The 18,053-nt window shown below is 44.6% G+C and overlaps 1 protein-coding gene across 4 annotated transcripts in view; it reads right to left on the reverse strand.

Moving 5' to 3' along the window:
• Positions 1 to 17,606, reverse strand: part of LOC121579780 — a 29,511-nt gene extending 11,905 nt beyond the window's left edge. For all 4 annotated transcript variants that reach the window (XM_041894671.1, XM_041894670.1, XM_041894669.1 and 1 more), the window contains exon 1: positions 17,307 to 17,606. In XM_041894671.1, the coding sequence (XP_041750605.1) occupies positions 17,307 to 17,407 (101 nt within the window). In that variant the 5' untranslated portion in view covers positions 17,408 to 17,606. The remainder of the gene's footprint in view (positions 1 to 17,306) is intronic.
• Between the last annotated feature and the right edge of the window lie 447 nt (positions 17,607 to 18,053).

Below are 18,053 nucleotides of genomic sequence, written 5' to 3' on the forward strand. Positions count from 1 at the left end.
CCATCGAGAACTACAACAATTTTGCTACTTTTCCCAACAACATTGATGCCCTGAATTTAGCAGGCACTAACGACAAATCAGTTGGAAAAAGTGATGCGCTACTTTCTGCACACACCACGGTCAGTGTGAACCGGAGTGACTTACATTTACATTTTAGTCATTTAGCAGACGCTCTTATCCAGAGCGACTTACATTATTTTTAATTAATAATCAATCATACCCCGTGGGAATCGAACCCACAACCCTGGCGTTGCAAACGCCATGCTCTACCAACTGAGCTACCTCCCTTTGACACAACGCTGGCCAAACAAAACGGAGTTAAATGGTTCCAGTCTGCGTGAAGCGTTCATTAATGTATACGGGTAAGAATCTAGCTACATTCTCAGATATACGTTTCTAATTTTGTCAGAAGTCGTTTTCATTACAAGTTAAAGCGTACTGTTAGCTAGCTAGCGAACGTTAGCTTGCTGGCTCGCTAGCTAACGTTAAACTTGGGAAGGTTTAACACCAGGCAGGCTGCGGCGTTCTGGATAAATTCCAGGGGTTTGATGGCACATTCGGGGAGCCCAGCCAATAGAATTCCAGATGGGATATGACGAGTGCCTGGATTAGGACCTGCGCCGCTTCCTGTGTGAGGAAAGGTCATATTCTACAGATGTTGTAGAGCATGAAGCTGCAGGAGTAAGTCACTGCTTTGATGTTTGCAGCGAACGACTGGGAGTTGTCCAGGGTCACGCCAAGGATATTTATTTATTTAGGTGAAAAAATTGAAATTAGCAGATAGAATTGAAGTCTATCAAATTACCTGCATCATTTCTAATCCCATCCCATCATATATATATATATATATACACATACACACATACATACACACACACACACATACTACCGTTCAAAAGTTTGGGGTCACTTAGAAATGTCCTTGTTTTCGAAAGAAAAGCAATTTTTTGTCCATTAAAATAACATAAAATTGATCAGAAATACAGTGTGGACATTGTTAATGTTGTAAATGGCTATTGTAGCTGGAAACGGCTGATTTTTAATGGAATATCTACATAGGCATACAGAGGTCCATTATCAGCAACCATCAGTCCTGTGTTCCAATGGCACGTTGTGTTTGCTAATCCAAGTTTATCATTTTAAAAAGGCTAATTGATCATTAGAAAACCTGTTTGCAATTATGTTAGCACAGCTGAAAACTGCTGTGCTGATTAAAGAAGCAATAAAACTGCCCTTCTTTAGACTAGTTGAGTATCTGGAGCATCAGCAATTGGGGGTTCGATTACAGGCTCAAAATGGCCAGAAACAAATAACTTTCTTCTGAAACTTGTCAGTCTATTCTTGTTCTGAGAAATGAAGGCTATTCCATGCGAGAAATTGCCAAGAAACTGAAGATCTCGTACAACGCTGTGTACTACTCCCTTCCAAAAACAGCGCAAACTGGCTCTAACCAGAATAGAAAGAGGAGTGGGAGGCCCCGGTGCACAACTGAGCAAGAGGACAAATACATGAGTGTCTAGTTTGAGAAACAGATGCCTCACAGGTCCTCAACTGGCAGCTTCATTAAATAGTACCCGCAAAACACCAGTCTCAACGTCAACAGTGAAGAGGCGACTCCGGGATGCTGACCTTCTAGGCAGAGTTGCAAAGAAAAAGCCATATCTCAGACTGGCCAATAAAAATAAAAGATTAAGATGGGCAAATGAACACAGACACTGGACAGAGGAAGATTGGAAAAAAGTGTTATGGACAGACGAATCGAAGTTTGAGGTGTTCGGATCACAAAGAAGAACATTTGTGAAACGCAAACCAAATGAAAAGATGCTGGAGGAGTGCTTGATGCCATCCGTCAAGCATGGTGGAGGCAATGTGATGGTCTGGGGGTTCTTTGGTGGTGGTAAAGTGGGAGATTTGTAAAGGACAAAAGGGATCTTGAAGAAGGAAGGCTATCACTCCATTTTGCAACGCCATGCCATACCCTGTAGACGGCGCTTGATTGGAGCCAATTTCCTCCTACAACCGGACAATGACCCAAAGCACAGCTCCAAACTATGCAATAACTATTTAGGGAAGAAGCAGTCAGCTGGTATTCTGTCTATAATGGAGTGGCCTGCACAGTCACCGGATCTCAACCCTATTAAGCTGTTGTGGGAGAAGCTTGACCGTATGGTACGTAAAAAGTGCCCATCAAGTCAATCCAACTTGTGGGAGGTGCTTCAGGAAGCATGGGGTGAAATCTCTTCAGATTACCTCAACAAATTGACAACTAGAATGCCAAAGGTCTGCAAGGCTGTAATTGCTGCAAATTAAGGATTATTTGACGGAAGCAAAGATTGAAGAACACAATTATTATTTATATTAAAAATCATTATTTCTAACCTTGTCAATGACTACATTTCCTATGCATTTTGCTATATTTCCAATACAAACTCATTTCATGTATGTTTTCATGGAAAACAAGGACATTTCTAAGTGACCCTAAACTTTTGAACTGTAGTGTGTGTGTGTATATATAAATATATATATATATATATATATACACACACACACATACACACACACACACATACACACACACATATACACATACATACACTGCTCAAAAAATAAAGGGAACACTTAAACAACACAATGTAACTCCAAGTCAATCACACTTCTGTGAAATCAAACTGTCCACTTAGGAAGCAACACTGATTGACATTTCACATGCTGTTGTGCAAATGGAATAGACAACAGGTGGAAATTATAGGCAATTAGCAAGACACCCCCAATAAAAAAGTGGTTCTGCAGGTGGTGACCACAGACCACTTCTCAGTTCCTATGCTTCCTGGCTGATGTTTTGGTCACTTTTGAATGCTGGCGGTGCTTTCACTCTAGTGGTAGCATGAGACGGAGTCTACAACCCACACAAGTGTCTCAGGTAGTGCAGCTCATCCAGGATGGCACATCAATGCGAGCTGTGGCAAGAAGGTTTGCTGTGTCTGTCAGCGTAGTGTCCAGAGCATGGAGGCGCTACCAGGAGACAGGCCAGTACATCAGGAGACGTGGAGGCGGCCGTAGGAGGGCAACAACCCAGCAGCAGGACCGCTACCTCCGCCTTTGTGCAAGGAGGAGCAGGAGGAGCACTGCCAGAGCCCTGCAAAATGACCTCCAGCAGGCCACAAATGTGCATGTGTCTGCTCAAACGGTCAGAAACAGACTCCATGAGGGTGGTATGAGGGCCCGACGTCCACAGGTGGGAGTTGTGCTTACAGCCCAACACCGTGCAGGACATTTGGCATTTGCCAGAGAACACCAAGATTGGCAAATTCGCCACTGGCGCACTGTGCTCTTCACAGATGAAAGCAGGTTCACACTGAGCACATTTGACAGACGTGACAGAGTCTGGAGACGCCGTGGAGAACGTTCTGCAGCCTGCAACATCCTCCAGCATGACCGGTTTGGCGGTGGGTCAGTCATGGTGTGGGGTGGCATTTCTTTGGGGGGCCGCACAGCCCTCCATGTGCTCGCCAGAGGTAGCCTGACTGCCATTAGGTACCGAGATGAGATCCTCAGACCCCTTGTGAGACCATATGCTGGTGCAGTTGGCCCTGGGTTCCTCCTAATGCAAGACAATGCTAGACCTCATGTGGCTGGAGTGTGTCAGCAGTTCCTGCAAGAGGAAGGCATTGATGCTATGGACTGGCCCGCCCGTTCCCCAGACCTGAATCCAATTGAGCACATCTGGGACATCATGTCTCGCTCCATCCACCAACGCCACGTTGCACCACAGACTGTCCAGGAGTTGGCGGATGCTTTAGTCCAGGTCTGGGAGAAGATCCCTCAGGAGACCATCCGCCACCTCATCAGGAGCATGCCCAGGCGTTGTAGGGAGGTCATACAGGCACGTGGAGGCCACACACACACTACTGAGCCTCATTTTGACTTGTTTTAAGGACATTACATCAAAGTTGGATCAGCCTGTAGTGTGGTTTTCCACTTTAATTTTGAGGGTGACTCCAAATCTAGACCTCCATGGGTTGATACATTTGATTTCCATTGATCATTTTTGTGTGATTTTGTTGTCAGCACATTCAACTATGTAAAGAAAAAAGTATAAGATTATTTCATTCATTCAGATCTAGGATGTGTTGTTTAAAGTGTTCCCTTTATTTTTTTGAGCAGTGTATATACACACACACACACACACACACACACACAGTCAAAGGTTTGGACACACCTACTCTTTGTGAGACGCAGAGTAGGTGAATGGATGATCTCCGCATGTGTGGTTTCCGCCGTGAAGCATGGAGGAGGTGGTGTGATGGTGTTGGGGTGCTTTGCTGGTGACACTGTCAGTGATTTATTTAGAATTCAAGGCACACTTAACCAGCATGGCTACCACAGCATTCTGCAGCAATACCCCATCCCATCTGGTTTGTGGTTAGTGGGACTATCATTTGTTTTTCAACAGGACATTGACTAAACACACCTCCAGGCTGTGTAAGGGCTATTTGACCAAGAAGGAGAGTGATGGAGTGCTGCATCAGATGACCTGGCCTCCACAATCACCCGACCTCAACCCGATTAAGATGGTTTGGGATGAGTTGGACCGCAATTAATTCCTTTCTCTTTTGAGAAATTGCCTCTTCCTTTTTTGTGGCAGAGATGCAATGAGTTGGTTATACTTTTGTATTGAGCATACACCTCCATACACCTTCGTGAATTGCTTGTGTGACAATTTTACCGTCCTTATTTACAATGCCATTCAGAAATATGATACCTTCCTTATACTTTTTCCCCTATTTTTTGCTGTAATATTTGTTCTGTCTGGAGGATGACATTGTAATTGTAACCAACTCTGTATGGCTTCAATTAAAACAGGGATCCATTATCAATACCCCAGAACTGGTTGGCTTTAATCTGTATAACGGAGAAAAGCTACATTTTGAACATTGGATGTGCCTCTTAGTAGCCTGCTGGAAAGCCAATTTGGATTTAGATATACAGTGCCTTCATAACGTATTCACACCCCTTGACTTTTTAAAATGTGTATTGTGTTACTGCCTGAATTTAAAATTGATCAAATTTTGATGTTGTGTTACAGGCCCACACAACACCCCATAATGTCAATGTGGATTTTTAAATATTTTATGTTTACAAAATAATACAAAATTCAAAGCTGAAATGTCTTAAGAATAAGTATTCAACCCCTTTGTTATGGCAAGCCTAAATAAGTTCAGGAGTAAACATTTGCTTAACAAGTCACATAATAAGATGCATGGACTCTGTGTGCAATAATAGTGGTTCACATGATTTTTGAATGACTACCTCATCTCTGTACCCCACAAAGGGTTGTGGGTTCGATTCCCACGGGGGGCCAATATGAAAAATAATGTATACACTCACTAACTGTAAGTCGCTCTGGATAAGAGCGTCTGCTAAATGACTAAAATGTAAATACAAGTTATCTGTATGGTCCCTCAGTCGAACAGTGAATTTCAAACAGATTGAACCACAAAGACCAGGATGGTTTTCAAATGCCCCCATTGGTAGATAAAAAAAAAGACATTGAATATCCCTTTGAGCATGGTGAAGTTATTATTTACACTTTCGATGGTGTATCAATACATCCAGTCACTACAAAGATACAGGTGTCCTTCCTAAATCAGTTGCTGGAGAGGAAGGAAACGACTCAGGGATTTCACCATGAAGCCAATGGTGACTTTAAAACAGTTACAGTGAGGGAAAAAAGGATTTGATCCCCTGCTGATTTTGTACTTTTGCCCACTGACAAAGACATGATCAGTCTATAATTTTAATGGTAGGTTTATTTGAACAGTGAGAGACAGAATAACAAAATAATCCAGAAAAACGCATGTCAAAAATGTTATAAATTGATTTCCATTTTAATGAGGGAAATAAGTATTTGACCCATCTGCAAAACATGACTTAGTACTTGGTGGCAAAACCCTTGTTGGCAATCACAGAGGTCAGACGTTTCTTGTAGTTGGCCACCAGGTTTGCACACGTCTCAGGAGGGATTTTGTTCCACTCCTCTTTGCAGATCTTCTCCAAGTCATTAAGGTTTCGAGCCTGACGTTTGGCAACTCGAACCTTCAGCTCCCTCCACAGATTTTCTATGGGATTAAGGTCTGGAGACTGGCTAGGCCACTCCAGGACCTTAATGTGCTTCTTCTTGAGCCACTCCTTTGTTGCCTTGGCCATGTGTTTTGGGTCATTGTCATGCTGGAATAGCCATCCACAACCCATTTTCAATGCCCTGGCTGAGGGAAGGAGGTTCTCACCCAAGATTTGACAGTACATGGCCCCGTCCATCGTCCCTTTGATACAGTGATGTTGTCCTGTCCCCTTAGCAGAAAAACACCCCCAAAGCATAATGTTTCCACCTCCATGTTTGACGGTGGGGATGGTGTTCTTGGGGTCATAGGCAGCATTCCTCCTCCTCCAAACACGGCGAGTTGAGTTGATGCCAAAGAGCTCGATTTTGGTCTCATCTGACCACAACACTTTCACCCAGTTCTCCTCTGAATCATTCAGATGTTCATTGGCTAACTTTAGATGGCCCTGTATATGTGCTTTCTTGAGCAGGGGGACCTTGCAGGCGCTGCAGGATTTCAGTGCTTCACGGTGTAGTGTGTTACCAATTGTTTTCTTGGTGACTATGGTCCCAGCTGCCTTGAGATCATTGACAAGATCCTCCCGTGTAGGGCTGATTCCTCACCATTCTCATGATCATTGCAACTCCACGAGGTGAGATCTTGCATGGAGCCCCAGGCCGAGGGAGATTGACAGTTATTTTGTGTTTCTTCCATTTGCGAATAATCGCACCAACTGTTGTCACCTTCTCACCAAGCTGCTTGGCGATGGTCTTGTAGCCCATTCCAGCCTTGTGTAGGTCTACAATCTTGTCCCTGACATCCTTGGAGAGCTCTTTGGTCTTGGCCAGGGTGGAGAGTTTGGAATCTGATTGATTGCTTCTGTGGACAGGTGTCTTTTATACAGGTAACAAACTGAGATTAGGAGCACTCCCTTTAAGAGTGTGCTCCTAATCTGAGCTCGTTACCTGTATAAAAGACACCTGGGAGCCAGAAATATTTCTGATTGAGAGGGGGTCAAATACTTATTTCCTTCATTAAAATGCAAATCAATGTATAACGTTTTTGACATGCCTTTTTCTAGATTTTTTTGTTGTTATTCTGTCTCTCACTGTTCAAATAAACCTACCATTAAAATTATAGACTGATCATGTCTTTGTCAGTGGGCAAAAGTACAAAATCAGCAGGGGATCAAATACTTTTTTCCCTCACTGTACAGAGTTTAATGGTTGTGATAGGAGAAAACGGAGGATGGATCAACAACATTGTAGTTACTCCACAATACTAACCTAATTGACAGAGTGAAAAGAAGGAATCCTGAACAGAATACAAATATTCCAAAAACATGCATCCTGTTTACAACAAGGCACTAAAGTAATACTGAAAAAAAAGTGTTTGTCCTGAATACAAAGTGTTATAGTTGGGGTAAATCCAATTAAGCACATTACTGAGTACCACTCTCCATATTTTCAAGCATAGTGCTGGCTGCATCATGTTATGGGTATGCTTGTAATCATTAAGAATTGGGGAGTATTTCAGGATAAAAATGAAACCGAATGGAGCTAAGCACAGGCAAAATCCTAGTGGAAAACCTGGTTCAGTTTGCTTTCCACCAGGCAGGATTAATTCACTTTTCAGCAGGACAATAACCTAAAACACAAGGCCAAATCTACACTGGAGTTGCTTACCAAGTCGACATTTAATGTTCCTGAGTGGTCGAGTCACAGTTTTGACTTAAATCTGATTTTAAATCTATGGCAAGACTTGAAAATGGTTGTCTAGCAATGATCAACAATCAATTTCACAGAGCTTGCAGAATTTTGAAAATAATAAATGTGCAAATATTCTACAATCCAGGTGTGCAAAGCTCTTAGAGACTTACCCAGAAAGACTCACAACTGTAATCGCTTCCAAAGGTGATTCTAACATGTATTGACTCAGGGGTGTGAATACTTATGCCAATAAGATTTCTGTATTTGATTTTCAATAAATTTGCAAAAATGTATAAAAACATGTTTTCACTTTGTCATTATGGGGTATTGTATGTACAGTCGTGGTCAAAAGTTGAGAATGACACAAAGTTTGTTGCTTCAGTGTTATGATATATTTTTGTCAGATGTTACTATGGTATACTGAAGTATAATTACAAGCATTCCATAAGTGTCAAAGGCTTTTATTGACAATTACATTAAGTTTATGCAAAGAGTCAATATTTGCAGTGTTGACCCTTCTTTTTCAAGACCTCTGCAATCTGCCCTGGCATGCTGTCAATTAACTTCTGGGCCACATCCTGACTGATGGCAGCCTATTCTTGCATAATCAATGCTTGGAGTTTGTCAGAATTTGTGGGTTTTTGTTTGTCCACCCGCCTCTTGAGGATTGACCACAAGTTCTCAATGGGATTAAGGTCTGGGGAGTTTCCTGGCCATGGACCCAAAATGTCGATGTTTTGTTCCCCGAGCCACTTAGTTATTACTTTTGCCTCCATCATGCTGGAAAAGGCATTGGTCATCACCAAACTGTTCTTGGATGGTTGGGAGAAGTTGCTCTCGGAGGATGTGTTGGTACCATTCTTCATTCATGGCTGTGTTCTTAGGCAAAATTGTGAGTGAGCCCACTCCCTTGGCTGAGAAGCAACCCCACACATGAATGGTCTCAGGATGCTTTACTGTTGACATCAAATCAAATCAAATTTTATTGGTCACATGCGCCGAATACAACAGGTGCAGACATTACAGTGAAATGCTTACTTACAGCCCTTAACCAACAGTGCATTTATTTTAACAAAAAAGTAAAAATAAAACAACAACAAAAAAAGTGTTGAGAAAAAAAGAGCAGAAGTAAAATAAACAGTAGGGAGGCTATATATACAGGGGGGTACCGGTGCAGAGTCAATGTGCGGGGGCACCGGCTAGTTGAGATAGTTGAAGTAATATGTACATGTGGGTAGAGTTAAAGTGACTATGCATAAATAATTAGAGTAGCAGCAGCGTAAAAAGGATGGGGTGGGGGGGCAGTGCAAATAGTCCGGGTAGCCATGATTAGCTGTTCAGGAGTCTTATGGCTTGGGGGTAAAAGCTGTTGAGAAGTCTTTTGGACCTAGACTTGGCACTCCGGTACCGCTTGCCGTGCGGTAGCAGGGAGAACAGTCTATGACTAGGGTGGCTGGAGTCTTTGACAATTTTGAGGGCCTTCCTCTGACACCGCCTGGTATAGAGGTCCTGGATGGCAGGAAGCTTGGCCCCAGTGATGTACTGGGCCGTACGCACTACCCTCTGTAGTGCCTTGTGGTCGGAGGCCAAGCAGTTGCCATACCAGGCGGTGATGCAACCAGTCAGGATGCTCTCGATGGTGCAGCTGTAGAATTTTTTGAGGATCTGAGGACCCATGCCAAATCTTTTCAGTCTCCTGAGGGGGAATAGGCTTTGTCGTGCCCTCTTCACGACTGTCTTGGTGTGTTTGGACCATGATAGTTCGTTGGTGATGTGGACACCAAGGAACTTGAAGCTCTCAACCTGTTCCACTACAGCCCCGTCGATGAGAATGGGGGCGTGCTCAGTCCTCTTTTTTTTCCTGTAGTCCACAATCATCTCCTTTGTCTTGGTCACGTTGAGGGAGAGGGTGTTGTCCTGGCACCACACGGCCAGGTCTCTGACCTCCTCCCTATAGGCTGTCTCATCGTTGTTGGTGATCAGGCCTACCACTGTTGTGTCGTCTGCAAACTTAATGATGGTGTTGGAGTCGTGCCTGGCCATGCAGTCATGGGTGAACAGAGAGTACAGGAGGGGACTGAGCACGCACCTCTGAGGGGCCCCCGTGTTGAGGATCAGTGTGGCAGATGTGTTGTTACCTACCCTTACCACCTGGGGGCGGCCCGTCAGGAAGTCCAGGATCCAGTTGCAGAGGGAGGTGTTTAGTCCCAGGATCCTTAGCTTAGTGATGAGCTTAGGAGGGCACTATGGTGTTGAATGCTGAGCTGTAGTCAATGAATAGCATTCTCACGTAGGTGTTCCTCTTGTCCAGGTGGGAAAGGGCAGTGTGGAGTGCAATAGAGATTGCATCATCTGTGGATCTGTTGGGGCGGTATGCAAATTGGAGTGGGTCTAGGGTTTCTGGGATAATGCTGTTGATGTGAGCCATGACCAGCCTTTCAAAGCACTTCATGGCTACAGACGTCAGTGCTACAGGTCGGTAGTCATTTAGGCAGGTTATCTTAGAGTCCTTGGGCACGGGGACTATGGTGGTCTGCTTGAAACATGTTGGTATTACAGACTCAGTCAGGGACATGTTGAAAATGTCAGTGAAGACACTTGCCAGTTGGTCAGCACATGCTTGGAGTACACGTCCTGGTAATCCGTCTGAATGTGAATGTTGACCTGCTTAAAAGTCTTACTCACATCGGCTACGGAGAGCGTGATCACAGTCATCCGGAACAGCTGGTGCTCTCATGCATGCTTCAGTGTTGCTTGCCTCGAAGCGAGCATAGAAGTGGTTTAGCTCGTCTGGTAGGCTTGTGTCACTGAGCAGCTCGCGGCTGTGCTTCCCTTTGTAGTCTGTAATAGTTTAAGCCCTGCCACATCCGATGAGCGTCAGAGCCAGTGTAGTACGGTTCAATCTTAGCCCTGTATTTACTCTTTGCCTGCTTGATGGTTCGTCGGAGGGCATAGCGGGATTTCTTATAAGCGTCCGGGTTAGAGTCCTTTAGCTCAGTGCGGATGTTTCCTGTAATCCATGGCTTCTGGTTGGGGTATGTACGTACGGTCACTGTGGGGACGACATCATCGATGCACTTATTGATGAAGCCAGTGACTGATGTGGTGTACTCCTCAATGCTGTCTGAAGAATCCCGGAACATGTTCCAGTCTGTGCTAGCAAAACAGTCCTGTAGCTTAGCATCTGCGTCATCTGACCACTTTTTTATTAACCGAGTCACTGGTGCTTCCTGCTTTAGTTTTTGCTTATAAGCAGGAATCAGGAGGATAGAGTTATGGTCAGATTTGCCAAATGGAGGGCGAGGGAGAGCTTTGTATGCGTCTCTGTGTGTGGAGTAAAGGTGGTCTAGAGTTTTTTTTTCCTCTGGTTGCACATTTCACATGCTGGTAGAAATTAGGTAGAACGGATTTAAGTTTCCCTGCATTAAAGTCCCCGGCCACTAGGAGCGCTGCATCTGGATGAGCGTTTTCCTGTTGATTTATGGCATGACACAGGACTGATGGTAGCGCTCACCTTGTCTTCTCCAGACAAGGTGTTTTCCAGATGCCCCAAACAATCGGAAAGGGGATTCATCAGAGAAAATGACTTTACCCCAGTCCTCAGCAGTCCAATCCCTGTACCTTTTGCAGAATATCAGTCTGTCCCTGATGTTTTTCCTAGAGAGAAGTGGCTTCTTTGCTGCCCTTCTTGACACCAGGCCATCCTCCAAAAGTATTCGCCTCACTGTGCGTGCAGATGCACTCACACCTGCCTGCTGCCATTCCTGTGCAAGCTCTGCACTGGTGGTGCCCCGATCCCACAGCTGAATCAACTTTAGGAGACGGTCCTGGCGCTTGCTGGACTTTCTTGGGCGCCCTGACGCCTTCTTCACAACAATTGAACCTCTCTCCTTGAAGTTCTTCATGATCCGATAAATGGTTGATTTAGGTGCAATCTTACTAGCAGCAATATCCTTGCCTGTGAAGCCCTTTTTGGGCAAATCAATGATGACGGCACGCGTTTCCTTGCAGGTAACCAAGGAAGAACAATGATTTCAAGCACCACCCTCCTTTTAAAGCTTCCAGTCTGTTATTCTAACTCAATCAGCATGACAGAGTGATCTCCTGCCTTGTCCTCGTCAACACTCTCACCTGTGTTAACGAGAGAATCACTGACATGATGGCAGCTGGTCCTTTTGTGGCAGGGCTGAAATGCAGTGGAAATGTTTTAGGGGGATTAAGTTCATTTTCGTGGCAAAGAGGGACTTTGCAATTAATTGCAATTCATCTGATCACTCTTCATGACATTCTGAAGTATATGCAAATTGCCATCATCAAAGCTGAGGAAGCAGACTGTGAAAATTAGTATTTGTGTCATTCTCAAAACTTTTCACCACGACTGTAGATGGGTGAGAGAAAAACAACAACATTTAAGCAATTTTGAATTCAGGCTGTAACAACAAAATGTGGAATAAGTCAAGGGGTATGAATACTTTCTGAAGGCACTGTAATTTTGGTATAATGTAAGCATTAAGAGAGGTTTAATGCCTTAACATGTTCAACTTCATAAAAAAACAGTGTTTCCCATCTCATAAAAAATGTACTCTAGTAAGCGCCTATTAAGTACAGTGTGATGTCACGAGAGGCTACACAGCTTTCAGCGGGATTGCTCAAGTAGTGCAAGGAGACAAGGTTCAAACAAAACAAGGATTTTATTATATGTCTTGGGAAATTAACGAAAATATAACCAAATTCTGTTCTCTTGTGGCTCTTTAAGGGTTAACAGTTCAGGGATGTCTCTTCCACATCCAAAATCATAATTCTCACTCGCTCAGATAACTTTTCCCCAGCCTTACTGTAGTCCACGTTGCAGCTAGTGGCCAACCCAGCAAAAAAGTCCTTCCAAATGTCTCTCACGTATTTCCACAGGTGCATATATCCAAAGGTGAGTATTTCCCAAAGGTAAGTATCTCCAAATCCTTATATTCCTCATGGAAGTGGACGTGCAGCACTCTTGTCCTCCAGAGAGCCCAGGTTGGAGACTGTGTCTCTTCCCTTCAACAAACCTTCAGCTCATCAGCTCCTGATTGGTTTCAGCTGCGTGGGAAGATTGGCCATAGAGGGTTGGAGTTCCCGACCATACCAGCAGATGGAGCCATAGCTGTCTGGGTTTGCAGCCATCTCAGGGGATGTAACGTCCCTCCAGGACACAGCCTCTCGTGACATCACACATCCCCCTCCTCGGGACCGACGTCCTCGTCGGGTAAAGGCAGCGAAGAAGGCATCACGCCGGGAGAGGGCGTCCGCATTGCCGTGGTGCTTGCCAGCCTGCTCTCTCTTCAACTCCTCCACCTCTAGGACCAGGGACTCAGCCTCCTGTTGTCTCTCCCTGAGTTTCTTACTGAACGCATCAGCCTTGGTTTTAGCAGAGTTTAGCTTCTGTTGAGCAGCTTTCAGTTCCTTCTCTCTCTCTGCCTCCGCATTCTTCATCTTGTTCTCCAACACCTTGTACTTCTCCTCTGCCTTCTTCTGGACCTCCTTACTACTGCGCAGGGTCTCCTCACACTCCTCGATGGTCCTGCGCAGCCTCTCCAGCTCCTCCTGTTGCTTATGGAAGGAGCTCTGTTGGAGTTTAGCCTGGAGGATATCTAACTCTTCTGTCTTCATGTCTAACTGTTGCTTTAACAAACGATACCTCTCAGCGGTCCCCTTCAGACCAGACAGTTCTTTGTCCAGATTCTGTAGCTCCGTCTCTGTGTCGGTCTGGGCACCTGCCATCCCTATCAGAGCCCGGGCGGGAGTGAGTAATTCGGAGGATTGCACCGGAGCCTTCCCAGGATGAGTCTTGCCTCTCCGTTTCCGAGGTACTCGGGTTATCCTCTCCTGAGACTCTCTCCAGAGTGGGTAAAAGGCTGGGCAGTCTCGTCCAATTAGGACAGGGACGGGGAGGGAATCAACCACCCCCGCCGTCGTGTGTATGGTTCCCCGTGTGCTGGTCATTGTAAGTTCAGTAATGGGGTATTCTCTGGTGTCCCCATGGACACAGGAAACTGGGAGGACTTTCCCCGGGGGTCAGACACGTTGGGCCCACCAAATCCTTACGCACCAGGGTGGCCCGGCTACCAGAATCCAGTAAGGCCTCCACATCATGGTGATTCACAGTTACCGGGCAGGTGGGGGGGTCGATCTGGGCCGCCATCTACGACTCCCAAGAGCGAGGCAAAACGATGTGTGGGTGCTGAGCTGGAGGACTCCGCAGTGGGCATAGGTTCATCGGCTGGTTTCCCACACTGCCAGGAGATATGTCCCATCTCCCCACACCGGTAACACTGTCGAGTTTCCCCCTCCTGGTGTACTCTTCTTGGACCCGCCTGGTTTCTGGCTCCCCCTGGAGCCGGGATAAGTCCTGACGTGGCTGGGTTCGAGACCTTGGGGTCCTTTAGACGGGTTCTTCCCATTTGTGGTGGGGCCGCACTCCTGGGGTCTTTTCGGGAAGCATTCAGCATCTCCGCTGTGGCCTGGTACTTTTCCACAGCTTCCACGGTCAGATCAGCCGTGGTCAAGGCCTGTTGACTGATGAACCGTTTTGCCTCATAAGGCAGGGCGCGTGAGGTAACGATCCACCACAACGGCCTCCACCACCGCCGCTGCTGTATTCCTCTGCGGATCCAGCCATTTCCTTGCGATTCGGACAAGTTCATGCATCTGCGCCCGAGGAGGTTGGTCTGGTTGGAAGGTCCAGCTGTGAAAGCGCTGGGCCATACCAAACTTTGTGAGTCCATATCTGCTGAGGATCTCAGACTTCCAGGGCATCATAGTCAGTAACCTGGTCAGGGCCCAGGTCCCGGACAGCATTCAGCGATTCCCCGGTTAGAAAGGGGGCTAACAGACCAACCCACTGTTGCTTGGGCCAGGCTTCCCTAGTGGCCGTGGCCTCAAATGCATGCAGGTATGCCTCAATGTCATCGGTAGCTCCCATCTTAGATATAAAGTCACTTGCCTTTATTGGGCGGGTATTTTGGACAACCCTCTGTCTCTGCAACTGCAATTCCTCTGCCTTCAGAAGGTTGGCTTTCTTTTGCTCCTCCAAGAGAGCCACGTTTGCTTGCATCTGGGCTTGCTGGCCAGCAACAAGGGCTTTCAATATGTCCTCCATTTCAGTCGGCGGGGAGCCTACGGCCAACTTGGAAAACTGGGTGATCAAACCTTCGGTATCCTCCTCTGACATGCACTATTAACGCTTGAGCGTGCCTGTATTCTCCACCATCTGTGATGTCACGAGAGGCTACACAGCTTTCAGCGGGATTGCTCAAGTAGTGCAAGGAGACAAGGTTCAAACAAAACAAGGATTTTATTATATGTCTTGGGAAATTAACGAAAATATAACCAAATTCTGTTCTCTTGTGGCTCTTTAAGGGTTAACAGTTCAGGGATGTCTCTTCCACATCCAAAATCATAATTCTCACTCGCTCAGATAACTTTTCCCCAGCCTTACTGTAGTCCACGTTGCAGCTAGTGGCCAACCCAGCAAAAAGTCCTTCCAAATGTCTCTCACGTATTTCCACAGGTGCATATATCCAAAGGTGAGTATTTCCCAAAGGTAAGTATCTCCAAATCCTTATATTCCTCATGGAAGTGGACGTGCAGCACTCTTGTCCTCCAGAGAGCCCAGGTTGGAGACTGTGTCTCTTCCCTTCAACAAACCTTCAGCTCATCAGCTCCTGATTGGTTTCAGCTGCGTGGGAAGATTGGCCATAGAGGGTTGGAGTTCCCGACCATACCAGCAGATGGAGCCATAGCTGTCTGGGTTTGCAGCCATCTCAGGGGGATGTAACGTCCCTCCAGGACACAGCCTCTCGTGACATCACAACAGGTTATATCTTAAATCACCCATAAATCCCATTTTGACATGGGGAATGGAAGCGTGTCGTGTGCAACAGGGAGTCGCAATTGAATGCATGCTTCAGAAAAACATTTACATTGTTAAAACATTTCTAGCCTGACTATCTATGGGTAAAGCTAACAGGGTTGACAAGTTATGCTCCACCCGCTTAGTTATCCACCACAAAACCCCAGAAAATTGCCAAAAAGAGTAGAAACAGCTCACCTGCTTTTACACTATGATTTGACTATTAGATGTTCAATGTTTCTTTTGAAAAATATATTTTAAAAGGAATAGTTTCACCATATTAAAACGAGAGTTCAGTTCACATAACAGGGTTGACCTTAAAATGAGGGACAGACGTAAATGCATCAATAATCACAATATATAAATAATGATCTTGAGAAATGACTCAAATCAACAAAATAACTACGGCTTTACAATGGACAAATGTTGGGGTTAAGTGGGTTAAAATTTTCCTAGAAGTCACAGAGGGTGCACGGAGGGACACGTAAAAAAAAGTATGCATATAAAACATTAATAAAAATAAAAATAAAGTTTTACTGCTAATTTCCTGCAATCCTACACATTTTGCCATTGGGTGAAGAGAAATGTTTGCAGTTTTCAATATTATATCTGAGCGAGACTGACTAACAAAACCAAATGGGGGCACCCAGACAGTAATTCAACCATGCTACACTAATTTACCAATCTCAAAAATGTTAGCTGACATTGTCTAACTGAGTGACCATAAATGACTGACGTAACAAGGGAAAAACAGATGATGCACAACCAAATTTCGAAATTGCACCTTGTGTATGCTACTATTCTAATTTGCAACAGTAAGTTAAGACCCCCACTGAATTGTTTTTTTTTAATTGATCCAATGGCCTTCAAAAAGGGGGGCCGCCAGTTGCACATCCCTGGTCTATACTTTGGCGAACCTTGGGGCTATTCCACGCATGATTTCTGTCCTCAACACTAAAACTTAAACTAAATAACAAAAAATACATATTTTATACAACTGAAACTAAATAAAAACTAGCAAATCAGCTCTGAAAACAAACAAACAAAACTGAATTTCAAATAAAAATAGAAAAACGAATAGAAAAAACACTGAAAAAAAATCTTCTGTAAGATTCGATTTCTAATCACTATTTTCGGGGGGCTTATATTCATGAACCTCACACTCATGGACTTCAAATGCATTATCTCAACATCAGCATATTTGGTCCATAATCAACATGGGGAGGGTGTTATTACCTGCTAGCTACATCAAAGCTAGATAGCCTGCTAGCCAATTGTGTTATTTACAACATTGCAAGAAGAAGTTGTCAGATTAAAGATCGTTTTCATAACTTTGTGGGCTCACCAGGGATTACCCTCTTACTAAAACAGACTTTGCATGATTCCTTAGATAAATAATACTGCATCCGATTCCTGAACCAGAATGTAGCCTTTTAGCAAGCTAACTGGCTAGTTCCATCTTTGACATTACCATTAACGCTAGCACAAGCTAGGTTAGCTAGCTAGCTAGCAGGCTCGGTAATGTTTCAGTGCCAATGAGGAATACAAAGATAACTTCAAAAGTAGCTAGAGTTAATAAGGGATTGCAAACTATTTAACACAACTTACCCCTCCGGGTCCAAAGGGAATCTGAAAAAGGGGACGTCTGATTTATCTGTGTAGATATTACAATTTGGTGCGGCACAGCGCTTGGGCATTTTGGGATCCATGCACTCACTGGTCGTTCAGAAGTCGTGCATCGTGCAATTAATCAGAAATCCACCCGTGTTGAATCTTTAGCTCAATATTAGCACAAAGCCTTGAAATTAACTTTGTAGCTAAGTTCATTATTTAATAACGGAAAAAGTTGATTTGTTGCGTGGTGTAGTTAGTTGCCTATGTGTTCATAAATCAGGAAGAACATCAGCGTCTTCTCAGCGACACTAAAAAAGTACTTCCGGGTCACGGAATTTCGGAAATGTTCAAAATAAAAGTCCCTACGTAATAGCAGAACAATGTCATTAACCTGTATTTATTCATGATGTATGAAAAATAATAGTTTTAACATTAACAATGATTCTAATTTGTTCATATTTAAGTGACATTTGCATTAAATGTGGGGTTTAAAACATGTTCCAAGGTCAAATAAATGCCCCCAAAGCAAATCAAGCATACATTACATATTGGCTTATAGAGAAAAAACGAGTCTTGGTGCCGATGTAAACGTGGGGTGGGGAGTACTCAGTAGGGTCTGTAGAATCTATATATGGTGTCATTTCATGGGGATCTGAATAATATGGAGTGTTGCTGGATATGTACCACACAGTCCCCAACAAAAACGGATCCTATTTGGTTAGTAGTGACCCTACTGAGTAT

The sequence above is a fragment of the Coregonus clupeaformis genome, chromosome 13 (genome assembly GCF_020615455.1).
Source record: "Coregonus clupeaformis isolate EN_2021a chromosome 13, ASM2061545v1, whole genome shotgun sequence".
In the NCBI taxonomy this organism is placed as follows: domain Eukaryota; kingdom Metazoa; phylum Chordata; class Actinopteri; order Salmoniformes; family Salmonidae; genus Coregonus; species Coregonus clupeaformis.